The sequence below is a fragment of the Calypte anna genome, chromosome 3 (assembly GCF_003957555.1).
Source record: "Calypte anna isolate BGI_N300 chromosome 3, bCalAnn1_v1.p, whole genome shotgun sequence".
Classification (NCBI taxonomy): Eukaryota; Metazoa; Chordata; class Aves; order Apodiformes; family Trochilidae; genus Calypte; species Calypte anna.
Genome location: NC_044246.1, coordinates 17,312,314 through 17,330,763, shown reverse-complemented (window position 1 = coordinate 17,330,763; position 18,450 = coordinate 17,312,314). Strand labels below are relative to the sequence as shown.

Sequence of the window (18,450 nt, the reverse complement as noted above, 5' to 3'; positions counted from 1 at the left end):
AGTTTTATTAAAAAAGAAGGGAGTTGGTATGGCATGAAATTTTCCTGTTGATACAAAACCATTTAGAATAGTCATCACTTTGATAATTGTGAATATTTGTGAAATATCTCATCATCCTTGATGCCAGGCAGTAAAATGGACTTCCATTTCAGTGAATATATGAAAGTTGTTTGGAAAACACTGCAGGCAGTTTGAAGAATCCATCAGACCCTAGGCATTACTAAGAAAGCAATAAAACAAAAAATATTATTCACCACAGTGTTTCTGTTGCCCAGCCACTTCCTACTCTGTTGCTAAAACAGGGAGTGGCTTATGGGGCTTGGATTGTGAGGCTAAGCCTGGCTTGAGCCCATCCCATTCAGCTCCAGCTGAATGGTGCTTAATGGTCCATACAAAGCACTCTGGGTGTGCATCCCATGCTCTTCTGGAGACCTCTTGCCTTTCTTTGTAGTTGTGTGGAAAAGGAGTGTGACCAGATTTGGGCTACACCTGCTTCACAGCATGTTTTGACATTCTGAGACCAACTTGTCACCAGCAGAGCCTGTAATATTTTCATGTGCTTCTTTCTAAGACCTTACTCCTGCTTTCCACACACTCCTCTGCTGCAGACCTGCAGCACCTCCACCGGTCACCACAAAGCTCAGGCTCAGTTCTCTGTGCAGTGCTCTCCTCAGAAAGCACCTGGGCTAGGTACCTGTTCCAGCCTGCTCTTAGCTCAGTTTTAGCAGACAGCAGGCAATGGAGCAGGTGTAGTTCAGCAGAAAGTGCTGTGTGTCATGGTGCTGGCTACCAAAAAGAGCAAATTAATGTCAAGTACAGCTTTACACAAGCTTTTCATGAATATGAAGTGACTTACACTGAATGCAGTCAAGTTTTAGACAAGAAATGTATTCCTCCTCCACTGTGAGAGCCCAGGTTTCCATGCTAATATGGTTGTACCCATGGTGAACGTAAGGATGGGGCTGGTGCTGAGATGCCAGCACCCTCCTTAGTGCAGGACTGGCTCTGGCTGTTTCCAGGGAGGGTCTGTGGCTCTCTGCTCTGCAGGCTGTGGGTGCTGCTGCTCTCCATCAGCAGAAAGGAGGCAGCTGGGTCTGTTTTGCCCCTCGGGAGCCTCTTTGACGACAGCAGGAGATGAGACTGGGGAGTACAGCTCTAGCCCCTCTCACCCTTGTGCCTCCCCAGAGCTGCAGCTGTGGCTGCCTGCTCTGAAGGAGGGAGGAGGTCTGCATTTTTTTTGCATCATTCTGGAACAGGCTCTGGTTTCCATCATGAAACCCCCCAGGAGCCTGCGGCAGCGTCGCAGTACTGCACAGGCGCTCTGAGATCTCTGGACCTCATCACTGAAGGGGGGATTATTGTGGCCGGGTTTGACACTGGCCTCTCCCTCAGACCACAAAGAGATTATTTGCTGTGCCAGAATTTTAGGTTTCCTGCCAGGAAGATTAATTCCTCTTTATTTCCTTCATCTTCTCCTCACTGAAACAGTGTTCCTAAGGAAATTCACTGATCTCAGGCAGCTGCCTTGCTGTTTCATTCTTTTTCTGATTTAGTCTTATCTTGTAATGCTCTTGCCAGAAGTGATTTAGGCTGGGGAATTCTGTGTTTCTTACAAGCCCAGTAAATCTACTGAGGTACATTTCTAGATGCAAAATATTAAACTTGCTCCTTTGTGGTCTTATAACAGCCCTAGAACCATGCTTTAAAATTATTTAGATACATTTTGCATGGCTTATAGGCAGAGTTCATCATGACTAAATAATTTTTTTTTATTATTTCTTTTCAAATTATATAGAAGGTTTTATTGTAAAATGCAAAGTTTATATTCTGTCTTGTGAAGCTGTTAAAAGGGAAAAAGACTGCACTAAAATAACAAATTGATACTATACCTTCTTATGACAACATTTGCATATATTTTGAGGCATGACATTAAACCTCAGTGAGACAGGGTTTGTGTTTTGTTGGGATTTTTTTACATATGAAGATCTACATTTCTGTAAGAAGAAATATTTTATAAGCAGACATTCAGAGATTTTTTTTTAACGTTGTTTTTCTGGCTTCCACCACCACCCTGAGGTCAGAGTGATACCAGTATGATACGTGGCTACCTCCTCTCTCAGGAGATGATCTGTTAAGAGATCTACTCTTTTCTGACTCCAGTAGTCTTTAGCCCACCCCCAGGGTCAAGATATTGCTTACCTGAGGTTAGGAGCTGTTCAGAGCTTTAAGGGGTGTTTCTGTGAGCAGTCCAGCAGAGACGGGTAAGAACAGATGTAGAAATGTGTTTAGGGGCTAAGATGGTGAGCTTCTTACCCTCTGCTGTGTTTGTGTTTAGAACAAAGAACCTGTCTTTGTGTCTTAGGCTGGGCAGGGATGGGAAGGGATGAGCTGGTCTCTGCCTAGTGTGGTTTGCTTCCTTGTGTAGGCTGAAATGGAAAAGAAAATAAACATCAAAGGACTGGAGTGCCAGAGGCTGTTAAATGAAAAGAGCCTCTGCTGTAAATTGCTAAATAACTTTTTATGGCTGTGAAGATTGAAACCCTCAGCACTGGGCAAGATCAGTCTCATACTGCAGGCTTTCCCCTCCTGGCAGCTACCCAGCTAATGAAGAGAAGAAGAGGAGCAGCTAACTTGTGTTCCTCCTTGTCAACTAGCTCATATTGATATTCCTGCAAAGCCTGCTTTGTGAGGAAAGGATGCTTTAGTAGAACCTAAGTGGCTGTTTAGCCTCACAGAAGCGTGTGGACCTCTCCAAAGTGTGCAAAGGTACCTTACCAGTGACATAGTCTCCTTGGATTGCCTTGCAAGGAAAAGAGGATTTCTCTGAGCTCTGTGAGGATGTGAATAAAACACCAGCCCATCTGCCCCCTAATGCAGTCAGACCAGTGTTATGTATGGGTGCTTGCATGAAACAGCTCCAGAAAGCCTCTTGGAAAGAGGGCAGTCTTGGCAGAGAAATGTAATACTGAAATTCAAAGCCCACTAACAATGGAATGCTAACACTAACAGGAATGCTAATAAAAGAATCTGGTTAGGCTGACTGCAGAATCCCCAAAGACCATGTAATGTTTTCCACGTTTGCCAATCTAGAAGGCAAGAGGCCTGTTCTAGCTTCGGAGTGCTCCAGATAACATCACTTGCTGTTCACCTGGCCCTTGTTCCCTTTGGACTGCAAAGAAACTGGTATTTGGGGACAAGTGCCTCGTTCTTTTCTTTGTGTTGAACACAAGGTATGACTTGTCTGACCTGGATGTTGGGGAGTTTCAGCAAAATTTCTCCTAGGTGGAAAGAGGTGTGGGGGGAGAGGAGTGCTGAGTGGGCAGGGCAGGGGGAGGAATGCCATGCAGGGAAACAGGCTGAAGATGGATCTGTAAATAAACTGTTAAATATAAGAAATTCTCAGTGCAAAGCAGAATGGCTTTTACCATACCATTAAAGCCGTAATCGCTACATTACTGCACTGTCATCTCTTGGAACATCAGCTCAGGGATGTTTTTGAAAATATGTAGGAATTTAAGAAATGCATCTAGGAAGAGCACATTTGCATTTTCCAAGGATCCGTGGGAGGTGCCTGTGCTGCAGGGCTGTTTTGAAGTTCTCTTGCTTCAAATGAATGACATTAGTCAGCAGTGAGATAATGGGACAGACATTTCCCACAGCAGTGTCAGGCTTGGAGCTGCACTGGGTGCTCTCCCCAGCCAGGGTGCTATCTGGGTGGCAGGCAGCCCTTCCCCGGGTTAGGGGAAAGGCATGGGCTGTATCCTGCCCCGAACAGCACAGGTGCCAGAGGAGCTGGGGCTTGAAGGTGGGGTGTAGCAACCATCACCTCAGCACACTTCAGCTGGAAAAGTGTGCTAGCCCTCCCAGAGAAGCCACTTTATTCCAATGCCCCATGACAGGTTTTTTGCCCTTCTGTCCCTTCCCTTGCCCAGAGCCATTCCAGCCTCGAGTACCTGTGCCAGAGCTCTGCTGCTCCTTCAGGGTGCACCAGAAGGGGTGGGGTTTTAATTCCAGGATCTTGTGGTCTACAAGGTCAGCCTTTAAGGATAGATTGAAAAGTAGTGCTAATCAGTGCATGTGCAGTGCACAGCCACAGCAGCTCTGCAGAGAAAGCTTATCAATCTTAAAGTCACATGAAACTTATGTATATTAAAATATATATTTCCCAAACCTTTACAAAGCCATCTCTGAAATATCATATTATAACTTATTATTTTGTTACCATCCTTTTGGTACCCCCCTGAGAAGTTGGCTCACCAGTATAAACCCTACTTTGTTGTACTGAAGAACATGGTCTCTGCCCATATTTTCTTCCCGGGAGTAGCTTTTGATGTGATTTTTTTGTTCTCAGAGATGTAGGCGCCAAATACTTCATTCTTGCATAAATGTTACAGCACATACTAAAGGTTAATATAGTCAAAGCACTGAGCTTTTTGCTCCCCAAGGTTAAATGAAAAACCACACTGCCTCTAAACCAGTAAAACAATATTGATGTCACTTGACATGTGTGCTGTGTGAATGATGCCAAGCTAGTCTGTAAGGCTGTATTAAGATTTTACATTAGCGGGACATATTTTGTAATTGTCTGGTGACAGTGTGATTATAAAATATGTTAATAATAATTATTTGTGGGAAATACTTGATTGCAGAGATTTGTTTTACAAATGAGCAAAATATGGTTGCTTCCTTAGTGAATGCTAAGCAGACCTTTATACAAATTACTGTGTCTCTTAATTCTCTTGCTTCAGCTGCAGCCCTTGGGTACTTTAATGCTGCTTTTTTCAGTAAATTAACCTTTTATAAAACATTGTTCTCCAAATGGTCACACCAGATTTCGATAGAGCTCTTATTTCATAAAACCAATGCAGTGAGTGTTGTGTTAATGAGTTAAAGAAATATTCTAATGAAATACAAAATGCATTATTGTTCTTGTTTGTTTGGTCCATAGGATCACAGCGAGCCTCTTCCCTTGCTGCCTCAAGATTGGAACAGGCCATGTCTGAAATAACTATGCAGAGCAGCACCATGAAGCAAGGACCTATGCAACTGTGGACAACTCTGGAACAAATTTGGCTACAAGCTGGTAAGACCTGGACCACCTGGAATTCCTTTTCCCTTCCAGTGGTGGCTGGGATGGCAAAAGTATTAATAGAGTAGTTGAAATCAGTAGTTGAAAATCTCCTTATTCCATCAGAAAATCTGATTATCTATCCCAGCTGGTTTTTGAGCTTATTTATTTGTTTCAATATAACAAAAAAAAGTATTGGAGTAGTGTGATTTTTCAGCTCTATTCTGTTTTTCCATAACACACAGAAAGCTTCAGTCATCATTAAAGTATCTTTAAAATATCTTTAAAAGAAGAGGGTAGTTAGCTCATTATTAACAAATGGTAGGGACAATTATTTCCATTCTCCTTTTCCTATGCACTTTCCTGTAGTAAGACTGGGCAAGCCATGTATGAAATGTTATGTAGACTGGGGACTTTCCAATCTCAGAGAGGTTTAAGTGAAAGTTATTAAAATGAGGTAGTCGTCTGCTCATTTTACCTTTGGCTGTTCCTATCTCCTAAGGCACTGTAGGTTGCATGTCAGTTTGAAACAATCAAACAGAGCTGCTACAGCAGAGAAGGCAAAAGAGGACAGTGTGAAGGAACTCTACCCAGAGGCAATGTCCAAATTTGTGAAAGGGCTTTATGTAGGACACTTGATGAGGAACAGAGTTGCACATCACATTCTGCCATTTGCATTTTAGGTCTGATAAAAGAGTTCTGACTGTGCTATTTTACTCTTTCTTCCACAACTGGGCTCACAGTTGTGTGTGCGAAATTACACTTGAGTGCTGTAATTGATTCTTAGATGTCTTTGCAACAACAAAAAAAAGCTGAGCCCACTGGAACCTTGCTGATAATTTGCTATTCTGCATGCCATAGAACCTTTCAAATTCTCATTTAGCTAATTTGTGCAGTTGACATTTCTCACATAAAACCTGGCAGTCTCACCCTACTTCTCAACAAAGATTTTTATAGATGTTTTTGTGGATCATTTCCCACCAATCAGACTTCAGTCCTAGCACAAAATGTGTGACATTCTTTTTGTTACAATTTGACTAACTACTAAAGAACAAAAGAAATTACCTTATGAAAGGTATTATGCTTTAAGTTAATTAGGGGGTCACTTAAAGTCTTGGTCAATTTATGGTCCTGATATAAGGCTTCAGAGAAGGGGGGTAGGGAGCAAAAAAACCCCAGTTTACTTTGGTGAGAAGTCAGGTGAATATTGTCCAGCTCTAGGCACTTTACATTTTTGCTGCTGTGTGAAAAGAAAAAAGCAATAAAGACCTAGTGCTTGCTATGACTTAGCTGTATATTGCTACGATTACTTTTCAGTGTAAATCCCATGGCTTTCTCAAAGGTGTTAGTTAATTCTTTTGGATAGAACTTACTTTTATAAGCTGCAATTTGTCTGTCCTGTTCTATAATTTTTTTTAAATCTTTGCTTTGTTCCGTGCTTACTTTTAACTGGACTTGAGTCAGGATATATATTCTGAAAACACGTACTGTGACTACTTTGTGATTTTGTTACTGAAGTCAGTTACTGTTAGGGATGCAGTTTAATGAGCTCTTGGTGAGGTACTGCCCATTCTCTTCCCAAAGTAATGTGGAAGTCAGTGCCTTCTGTTATCCTGAGGGATGAGGAGAGATGCAGGTATTTTGGGGTAGTCTCTGCACACTGGGGGGGAGGGCTCCTCTGAAGTCGGATCTTACAGTGAGTGGAATATTCCAAAAGGGTATTGCTGCCCCTCTGTACTAGAATCTTTACCATCTGAAAGGAGGGCAAAGGAGGAACAAACAGGTATAACTGTAAGAAGTTAACAACTTCCAAAATAGAGATATTTCACAAAAAACTAAACAAAAATGTGGGGTTAAAAACAGCTGAGGTAGTCACATGCTTTTGTGTTACAGCTTGCCCCAAAATTAACAGCTGGGGAAACCAGCAGGTGATGAGTGCTAACATTCTGATGCCAACATCTGGAGTCCCTTCACATTCATGATAGAGCCACACCAGTGTACTGCAGATTTCTATCAGGTTTAGCTTGGACTTGTCATTTTTCAGTTAATGACTCATCTTGTGACTCTGGGCAAGTTGCCTAACTTTTTTATACCTCAGTGTCCTGTCTCTAAAGGGAAAAAATGTTAATCTGCCTTTGGGGAAGGACTTATGTTTTGTTGGTTTTGTTGTTGTTAACACTTTGACCTTTTTAGAGTGAATCATAAATCTTTAGATAAAACTATTACAATTTCCTAAGCTCATAATGCAGTAAATTGGTAACAAAGCATCCGTCTTTTCCAGACACTAACAGGACACAGCTGGCTGTGTCTCTGTATGTGGGTATGGATTTAGAGCACCAGGCTGCAATTGTGTCTGGGTTCCATTACACCCATTACAGTTCCCATGCTTCCTCATATCCCAAGGCATGAAAACCAATGGCACCAACCGACTGATCCAGTTAGAGCTTTCTGCACTTAAACTGGAAAGAGGCATACAAAACCAGCTACCCCACAGCTATCTCAAGCTTTTCTTACAGGCCACAAAGCCATCACAGCAGGTATGCTTCTAGGGGCAGGGTGAGAGGATGGTAGCTGTCAGGGGGATGCTTGTGCAGGGGAATTGTTACTGTAGTACCCTGCAGCTGCAATAGGAGTTCCTGCCTTGTACAGAAGCATCCTCAGTCCCTCAGAGCTGGAGGGTCCTTGTTGCACTCCTAAGGGCTCTCTGATTTAGTTCGTAAGAACAGTACATTCTTTTACATTCAGTACACTACAGTACATTCTTTTAACAGTAGCTGAAGAGGGGAGCAAGGCTGTGAACCCTGCGTAAATAATTAAACTCTTTTGTCCCAGTGATGAAGAGACTTGGCCTCATACATAAGAGGGCATATAATTGGAGGTTTTATCTATAACTTTTCTGGGTTATGGACAGCATGGTTATGTAGGGAAGATAACAAAACAGCAGCTTTGCAAGTGCAGCTGCTAAGTCCAAATGTGCTGCACTATAATGGATGCTGTACCTTGGCTTTCCCTGCAGCAACGCCCAGTGAACTTTGGCAAGCTTATTTTTTGTAGCTTACTGAAAGCAACCTAAAAGCTGCCTGATGGATCTTTGGTCTCTAGAAAGAGTCCTCTTCTTCTCTTCCACACATCCAAATAAAACTGTGAATTCTTACTGTTAATCTTATGTCCAGCCATAGGAGCGGCTGGAGGTACAGTCATCTGTAGCAGGCAACTTAGCACATTTCTTCAGTAGGATTACGTATCTTCCTCTTTTTCTTTCAGGTAGTCACAACTAGCTTTGGAAAAGTACAGGATCTGCTGTTCAAAAAGCCTAGAGAGGTTGTCCACTCCCTGTGGCAAGCGTGCTTAGAGGAATATTAATAGACATACTCTGTTTGCAAGTGTTCTGCAGCAAAGATTGATCAACACAGCTTGTCTGGTCCCTTCTTCCCAGTCCTCTTGGAACATAATGGCTTCTTAAAAGGAGAGAGTTGTCTTATTAGGCTTTGACATTAATAAGCCTGAACAGTATTGTAAGCCCCAAGTCTGAGAAACAGCTCGTTTCAGGGAGTACTCAGGAAGGGTGCTGCAGTGCACATGCAGCTGTGGTGCAGCTCCAGAAGAGGTGGTCTTTATGCAACCTATATGCCTTTTTTTTCCTCTTTATTCTACTTCTTGTGATTAAGAGCTTGATTTTAGCTTTGAGAGGAGAGTAGGAACCTCCACTGCATTGGTAAATCTTGTTAACTCCTTCCACCTCTTGTTGCAGGAGGAGCTGCCAGGGAAATCCTGGAGATATAACTGGTGATAATACTGATTGTGTGACCAAGAGAAATATCTGACCTAAAATTTGTTTCTACCCCTTATTTCATTTTTAAACTCATGCCAGTACTCCTCTTTTCTGTTTAGAAAATACAATCATGTTGTTTGGCTAAGGAAAACGTACTTGAAATTGTTCAAATTTATGACCAAAATTTACCTTCATTTGACATTTTTATCAGATCACTTTTGACACGGAGAGCAAAGTGTGTCAGTACTGAAAAGCAATACTTTTAATAGTTTTAATCTCTTTGGGTAACTGGAGTGATTTCTTATCTGAAATATGTGTGATTATATTTCCAGGCAGTAATAGTCATATGCTCTATTTATACAGAGCATTTCAGAATGCTGCACACCAGTTTTTATAAGAGTTCTAATATTCTAGCTCCTGTTGCTATATTATTTTAAGCTTTACTTTTAACTACAATGTCCACTTTGTTTGTCTTTACTAGTACTTTATATCTGACAATTTAGCTTCTTGACTAACCCAATACTTTACCAAATATGGCCACTCACAGAAAAGTAGGTCTGGTAATTTGATCTAAGATTGGCTTAATGCCTGCTAAGCACAGTCTGTGGATCTCACCAGGTAGACCTAAGGCTAATTTAAAGGAGCATTTAAAGAAAAATGACAAGGGTAACTATTCCATGTATGCACAGTGGGGCTGGAGTGGGCTACCTGCTGTTTCTGTGCTGGAAAAATGCTATAATGAACATGCCACAAACAAGAAATGTAAAGACAGCCAGTGCAGCAAGGAACAGTGAGCTAATGGAAAAACATCTGCTCCTCCGAGTTATGTACAGCAGGAACTTTGCCCCCCTTCACAAAACTCTTCCGATTTATTTATTTTATTCCATAAGGGCTGATTCCTGGAGAGGGCGGGGGGGAGGGGGGAAGGAAAAAAAAAAAAAAAAGCTGTGTTAGAAGGAGATGGGCTTTGTTCCACGAGAATGTGTCACTGGGGCCAGCGGGCTGGACTCTCCGAGCCCGTCTGGCCGGGAGCCGCACAGCCGCACAAGGGGCACCCAGCTGCAGCCAAGGGCATGGCCCTGCCCTCCCCTCCTGCCCACCCAGCACAGCTTCTGTGTGCTCAGCTCCTGCATGAGCATTTAGATGCTCTTCCTTCTCCAGGCTTTTAGCTATCTTAAGCCCCCTCGAGTTATTAGCTGAGATATTGAAAGCATTTATCAGGTTTGGGAGACATCTTTGCTGACATTGACAGAAGAGGTGGGATCAGGTACTGCCCCATGATGCAGCACTGGTTGTTGAAGGAATTCTAATCTTTTTCTTTCTTTTTAGGTTTCTAGGGTTTTGGGTTTGGGTTTGGGTTTTTTTTTGTAAGTGCTTTCAAATTACAGTATTTCAAATTTAGAACTTCCCCACTCAGTGCTTGAGTTCTTGAACTTCATAAGCACTGCTGATTTTTGTGCCTTCTTACAGTGACACAGAGCAGTATGAAAAGCTAGAGGCTGGCAGGGGGGGAGCAGGAGGGAGTCCTTCATTACACAGCTATTGCTGAGGAGAATAAAGGCATACTGCAAAGATGGTTGCCTTGCAGTGTTTGCTTACTAGCAGGGATTAGGTACACTTCATACTGGAGACAGAAATGGTGAAGTGAGCTGGCTTGGTCTTCCTTGAAATGCTACAAGTGTAGTTAAGAAGCCAGCAGTGGCTTTGCTAAGCCTCTTGCTTTAGCAAGCTCTGTCCTAGGCTTTTCTGGTGCAGGGTTAGGATCACCAAATGCCTCTTTTATCTTCATCTGAGTGTCCTCAGGTGGATACTAGGTTTTGATCTACACTCTCCAGCTTTGTTTATTGTATTTGCTGTCAACAATGAATTTTCAAAGTCAAGGAGTCTTGGCCTTATATCTGTACTGGGTATTTCGGAAGGCTTCCCCCATTCCTGAGGCTTCTGGATATTTTTCATTGCTGAAGCAGGATGTAAAACTTCATGGACTTAATCTGTTGGCATGGGCAGTTTTCAAAGAGCACATGCCATTTCTCAAAATGCGAGCATACACGTGTGTTATCACTCATTTCTGAAGGATACAGGCAGCAGCTAGGAATGCTCTTTGTTAAGATTCTTTAGCTCCTTTGGGAAGAGAAACCTATTGCACTACCAGTGGTACCCAGAGGATAACAGAGGGTACAAATACTGTTATTTCCTCAGCTGCTCAGTGACTTCTGGGCAAGTTATAAAGTGTACACAATGATGAGAAGGAAGCAGGATTTTTATTCATACCAGTGACAGAAAATAGTCATTTATATTTGATTGAGATGGAATATGAACACTTAAAAATCCTTCCTTTGATGACAGCCAGTAGTACATGTTGTGAGAATACAAGACAACCCAAAAGGTGCCCCTCCAACAGAAGAATTTTTATGTCACCCTTATCAGTGGTGGCCTTATTGCCTAGAAGATGGTGGCTTGCTTCTCCCAGCTGGGAAAGAGCTGTTTCCTCACCAGCAAGCAGGGCCCCACTTCACATCAAGGAATTAGCTATTTTGTAGTATTTCAAGTTTTGACTGCACCGTTTAGTACAGAATGTAGTTTGTGGTAAATATGGAAATTTAAAGCAGGTCCCTGGGCTCCAGTTAACTACCAGTTTGCATGCAAAGTCAGTCTTTGAGGATGTAAATCTTTTTCCTCATTCAAAAGAGCAAGTTGCTAAGCTCAAGTGAATGGGAACAAGTGGCAGTTTGTGTTTCCCAATTCTGTATCAAAGGTTTGCATCAAATGAAATTATTGCAGTCAGGATACAGCTTGAGGAATCTTCCATCTAATCTGCTGGCATACTCTCCAGATGCTTTGTTCAGGGTGGTGTCATAATATAAAGCAGCAAATAAACTGTCACCTTCCAGAAAGGAAAGGCATTGGGGAACCCTTTATCAAGGTAATAGATTTGTATTCACTGCTGAAGGCATAGCTGTCCCAGTGGAGTGAGTCTTTCCAGCTGGCTAAGGGCTGCTGCAGTAACAAGCATTAACAGCTCCTAATGACAGGTGATGTGGAATAGGAAACATCTCCCTACCCATCCTTGCAGGTGCTCTCATGTTCTACAAGTGTGAAGGGCTGCTCCCACTATGCCATCCTGACAGTCATCTGGCTGCACTGTGCTGGCCTCATTGCTGTGCTGTGGCATTTTTGGGGTGGACAAGAGCAGACCAAGTTCTTTAGATCCAACAGACCCAACTGTTGTTGGATGCAGTTTGTCTGTGGGAGTCTAAGTGCTGCATCTTGGATAACACCAAATGGGCTCCACAAGGAATGAAAGTTTGACTCTGAAGTTGTTCACTTCACAGAAACACATTTTAAATCCATTTTATTTTTTGGCTAGAATCACAGCTGTTTCTGCTTTCTGTGGTGACAAGCACAATCACTCATAACACTTTTTTGAAACACATAGGTAACAGGGAATAAAGTTAGTGTTCAAGGGGATGGCAAGGAACTCTTCCTCAGACTAGTACTGTGATGCAGACATGACCAGATTATTCTGTTGTTAGTCCTCTGTTGAGCTCTTTAACAGAGTTCTGTCAAAGAATGGAGGTGAAAAAAGGAGCCCAGCTGCAGGAGACCCAGCTTAGTCAGTGTTCTGGAAAGTGCCCTCAATTTGTGAGTTTGTTACTGGTCTTTGGAGAGTGAGTAGATGATATGCTTCTGGCAATTCTCATTTGGTTAAGGATCTTCACTGTAGATGATCTTAAATGCTGGCAGAAACAGCTGGAACAACTAAGAGCTCATATCAGGAGTTGATGATAATCTGGGTGAAGATGTGTGCTGCTCTCAGGGACTGGGCCCAGCATTAAGACTGGTGTGGAAATGGAACCCTAGTTGCAAGCCAAGACAGAGGTAGCCATAGCCACAAGACAAGATGACATTTGCTGGGAAGAACAGCAGAGCAGGCTGGACAGTACTGCACGAGAGGACAGATGGGAAGCATAATGTGAATATGGGAAAGAAATCAATCAAGCTAGGCTGGATCTGGGAGTCAGCTGAAGCAGCTCATTGTTACAATGGATGAAGACTCAAACTTCAATTGGAAAATGAAAGGAATGTGAACAATTTATCCTGCCTTGGTGCATATGTGCAGTGCACTGTCTCAGCCCATAGCTAGAGGTAAAAATGCAGAAGTATTCCCTATAAATAATTCCCTCTCAGAATTTGCAGCATTACTGCACAGATGTTAATAGAGGAGGAAGAACGTCCATGGTCACAGATGCTTATAGATAGGATGATCATCTCTAATTTTTAGAAGTTTTAATGAAGATGGTATTAAGTGAGAGTGAGCAAGGAAGCTCACAAACACTGCAAAGTGCCAGTACAAAGAACAATGTAGTCCAAGAGCTGGAGGTGCGTAAATGGTTTTCCTGAAGCACTGAACCTTTCCCAGGATAAGAATTGCATATCTCCTCTACCTGTCTGTCAACCTGAGGAGATACCCTCTTCTTCAAAGTGGAATCGGGTGCCACATCTCTATAACAGAACTTCCTCATGAAGGTCACTGATCTGTTCATTTACAACATGATGAAATGATACAGAAGATATGCTGAATAATCCAGTGGACAGGAAGCTAACCCAGGGAATGCACAGGCAGGTATTTCAGTACCTTCAGTGCCACTGCAGAGGCAGTACTACTATCATGATTATGGTTTTGGGGGTTGATTTCTGCCTGTTTTTATTCGGTGTTGCATAAGCATATCTTGTTAATCTCTGAGTAAAATGGGTATATAATAGAAGTGAAAAATTAGTTTACAGAAAACACATTTTAATGCAGGTCTAAACAATTTCCCTTAAAGTCTATTTTTAGCTGGGTGGGTACCCTCCTTCTTTCAGTAACCCAAAGGCACCTCTCGCATTCTTTTTAAATGCAGATTAGTCCTCCCACACCATTAAATAATTTTTCATTGACTACTGAGCCTGCAAATAAGTGGACTGAACTTGAATATGCTACATTACCATAGCATGAAACATAATTTGTAGATCTTATTTAGATTCGGTGTTCCTGCACTTCCTCTAAATAATTGTTATTACTGAAGAAGATTTACAGGCACCGTTGAAAGAAAGAGTAGGTGTTCTCCATTTTGTATTCATTGGAACACCAACTGTGTGTGATTTCACATTGAAAACCCCTTGCTCCCAATTCTTTTCTGAAATGAAACAGGTCAAATTATGCTGTTGCTAACAGAGATTTTAATATGGCAGTATCCACAACTTCTCCTGTCTTCAATCAGTGCCAGGATTTCCCCCCTTCTTTTGTGCCACTAAGTTTGTGCTAACTTTGCAAATGAAGCATTTATCCTCAAGCTGCGAATCCTCACTTTGCACATCCCCATCCTCATTATTGCTACGTGCACAGCATCAGCTGCTGTGCAGCACTTGGCAGGAAAATCCTCTGTTCCTTGGGAATTGCAAGTAAAACACTATCCTCCCACAAACTTTTGAGTAAGACTGCACACATACTCAACTTGACAAAGTACATGGTCTTACTTTCTGTTATTATAGAGAGCTGCAGACTCTTGGAGACAAGGGAAGGGATGGATGCTGAGATCTTATAATGGTTAACCATAGAGAGATGTATATGAGTCACTTCAAAGAGTATAGCTCTTACCAAGGAACTAGTGTTCTGCTCATGTTGACAGCCTTGGTGAATGATGTTTGTCTGTACCACAACCTAGGAAGGGCTAAAAAATATTTGAGCATCTTCTTGACAATGTCTCACCCTTCTTCTAGATGGACAGCTTCAGAAGGCTGTTCAGCCATGCTGTCATTTCTGTACATGATCATTTTCAGTGTGCCAGTAGCAGTGCTATTCGTGGTCCCAGCCCCATAAAATTAGGTAGGCTAAGGAGGAGCCTTTCCATGGTCAAGCAGGACTGCCTTTGAGAAGGTCTCCTGCTCACCTCTACCCAGCAAGCTCCATGATCCACTTGCCAAGCCCCACAATCACCTGGGTCTCCCAGTGTTCAGAAACTGTCAGAGTTTCAGACGTATCCAAGAGGAACTTTCAATCTAATTTACCCCTTCACAGAGAATTCCTTAGAATATTCACTACTTTTAAAAGTCAGGGCTTTTAAGGTTGTATCTGTTTTCAGAAATATTTATCAAAATCTGAAGCCTGAATTAGTAATTTTGAATTGGACTCTTGACCTGTTAATGCTTTCTGCGTTACCATTACTGCTTTATCAGTTAAAAAAAAAAAGAGATTATATATATATATGAAAACTTCCAGTTTTTCAATTATATGCAGCAGTGAAAACTGAGCATCACTTTTCACATCGTTCACAAACAAGGATTTAATGCAGAATAAATCTAGAATTAGAATTGGCTATTTCAGCTGGAAAGGACCTACATGATCATCTTGCCGAGCAATGGCCTTGTTGGAATCCTGAGAAATGTTAAAGTTTAGCAATGTTGCAGAATTTGTTTAATATGAGAAATTATTTGATCAACAAATTAACAGTCAAGTACATCAGTATGCCTTGTACTTTTTCTTCTCTCCTAAGAAAACCTCTAAGGTAGTTGTTGGTAGTTGAAGAAAGTAAAGGACTGGGCAAGGGCTCTCTTTTATTCTTCCATAGAGTATCTATGATGAAGTAAATGTGTGAATACAAAATATAAGTAAGTCTCCAGAATAAAAGCCTTTTGATTTTAATAGTCTCTGGGGAGTTAGAAGACAGCTATCTCATAAACCAGACAAACAAGCAGAGAAAAATATTTTTAATCATCTTTTTTAAAAATAAGTTATCTAATGTCCAGCTCAGTAACATGTATTCTATTACTCTGACATGTTTAGAGATTTCAGTAGACAGTGATGGCTTATTCTGTCCTTTTTTTCCCCAGATTATTTGGAAATACATATGATGGCTCCAAGTGGCTACCAGCCCTGCTTCCTTAGGGCTTAGTTCAGTACTGTTTACATTCCTGACTAAGGAATCCTCAAGGCTGTCCCCTGTCAGGACAACACCTAAAGATGTCCATGAACATCTGTATAGAGCCCTTAGCATTAAAAAAATGCACCCAGTGACTCCACCTGGGATAGTAAGCACAACCTGTAGCAGTAAGCACTGTGCTAGATCATGGCCTCATGTTTTATATGCTTAAGAGTGATGATATGTAATTAATGTGAAGAAAGGTCTCTGACTTATTTTGATTAATGGTAGGGTTTTTTGTTTTGTTGTGTTGTGTTGGTTTTCATTTTTGTTTGTTTGTTTTGGTTTTTGTTTGTTTTTGGTTTTGTTGTTTTGCTTTTTTTTTTTTTAGCTGAACTCTTCATGGAACAACAGCATCTCAAAGAAGCAAGTTTTTGTATCCAGGAGGCAGCTAGTCTTTTCCCCACATCTCATGCTGTACTGTACATGCGTGGGAGGCTTGCAGAAATGAAGGGCAATTTGGAGGAGGCTAGGCAATTGTATGATGAAGCTCTCACAGTGAATCCAGCTGGAGTGGAAATTATGCACAGCCTGGTGAGTTTGAAGGAGCTCAGCTCCATTATAGTATTTATGTTCCTGATTAACTGTAATAAGAGGGGAGAGGGCTCATGCTTGCTCTGGATGCCATTGTCTTCCTAATCCTGTGAGCAAGTGACTGTTCCAAGAATAAATTGGGTAGCTCGAACCTCTATTTTAAGACCGGATTGAATGTTTTAAACTAATTAAGACCTGTGTCAGAAGTAAATATTTTAATTGACAAACGCTGATATTTTTGGAAGTTAATTCACTGCTTTGTCTTTGCTGCTTTCCCTGCTAACTGTTATGTATTTTAAAGAAGCAGTACACTGATGGTTGAAAGATCTGAACTAAGTAAGTATAGAATATATAAATATATACAAGGTTTGTAAACCATAGTCTTGTCTTGTGTCAACTCAATTTGAGTCTTGTGTCTTGTGTCAACTCAAATCAAGATAAACTATGAGTTTATGATAAAATTAGTCTGTTTTTATCTTAAACTTCTGATAAGCTCCAAACTTGGGTTTTTGGTACTGCTCTTATCCAGCACGTATTTTTTCTGCTGCACCATCCCCAGAACAAACTCAGTGATGGACAGAGGGCCTAGAGCTTAGTAATAATAACAATTTAGCAATAATAGCTTAACAATAATAACAACAATAACACAAGGGGCTTTGTGGAAAACCAAAACCTATTTATCTTAGGAAATCACAGAAGTTAATCATATTTCATCAGTTATGTGTCTTGTTGACTGTAGCCCTTATTAGGTCGCTCTGGGATTTTAGAAGTCTTTCTTGACTAATTTAATTTTTACAGGAATTCTATATCCACATGACTGCTTTCTGTCTTTGCTAGCAGATTTGTATTTCCTGGCATAAATTTGGTCCTGATGAGGTTTGCAGGCAACTCCAAAACTGAAGGGGTATCAGTGCATAAGGGGTCAAATACCAAGTGAAGTCATAATTGGTCATAATTGAGAGAATATAGTAGAATCTACAGGCAAGGGATGAGATATTTGGTAATAATATGTTCAGTGCAAAACCAGTAAATGAATAGCTGATACATATGTTAGGAGAAGATTACAAAATAGATAGGAACATATCAGGCTTACATGAGGCAATAATACTGCTTTGTTGCTGTGATACAGCCTTTACAAAATCAGTCTGTAAATATCTGGCAAGATAGAATCCCATTTTTGCTCAATTAGTGTCATGACTTCAGACAAGTCACTGATGGCAGAGCAGCCATCAAGTTAGATGCCAACATGATACTTAGAGCTTTCATTTTTGTCTTATTTTATGGGCAGGACCACATACTGTGTCTTCCCATTTCAGTTGTTTGCAATTTTCTGAAACTATAGTCAGCTGGAATAAAAATTTCCATCTGCACATCTGCTCTGGCCCAGTTTACTTAGGAAAATGTCACCCAGCATGGCTTAACTGTTTCTGAAAATTAAACTGAAGAAGAGACCTTAAAAACCTCTGACAGTCTTTACTGTGCTTTAGTATCTCCAAGTTTTGTCAGGAATGAGTTGTCTTTGTAATGTAATGTTTTTATCATGAAAAGAAAACCCTTCCTAGGCTATCCAAGACATACTCTTTAAAAAACACATTTCATACGTGCTTAAGAGATACATATTTCTGAAACCTCAGAGGAGTCTGTGAATGCTCCTTCTCCTCAAACCCCAGTAAGCCCATCATCTTTTGTCAAGGGACCCAAGTATATTTAGGAGAATGGAAAACGACAGTGACAGAGGTAATCTGGGGACAGAGACTCAGTCCATCAGCACATAGGGAAGAGGACCAATAAACTCAGTAACAAAGAGAAATAAGGGTAGATACAAAATAAGATACAGTGAAAACAGGTAACACTGGATAGGACTGGGTGGTTAAGAAGAATGAGACTGGATAAGACTGGACAGATAACAGGAATGAGACTGGGTTAAGGAACTACCTGAGACATGGGCTGAGGGGTGTGTGTGTTGGAAACAACAAATTAAAGGGGCTCGTCTTAAAAAACCTGCCTTTTACACCTGTTAGCTAAGATAGCAAAGGTCTCATCTATCCCTGCTGATGTGAATCATAGCAGTAGTTACGGGATACCACATGATGGCATTCCTTTGTGTGCTTTTCCAA

The 18,450-nt window shown here is 41.3% G+C and overlaps 1 protein-coding gene across 2 annotated transcripts in view; it reads left to right on the top strand.

Moving 5' to 3' along the window:
• TTC7A (tetratricopeptide repeat domain 7A) overlaps window positions 1–18,450 on the top strand; it is a 170,372-nt gene that overhangs the window by 116,245 nt on the left and 35,677 nt on the right. For both annotated transcript variants that reach the window (XM_030446792.1, XM_030446793.1), the window contains 2 exons: window positions 4,949–5,083; window positions 16,131–16,333. In XM_030446792.1, coding sequence (XP_030302652.1) covers window positions 4,949–5,083; window positions 16,131–16,333 — 338 coding nt within the window. The remainder of the gene's footprint in view (window positions 1–4,948; window positions 5,084–16,130; window positions 16,334–18,450) is intronic.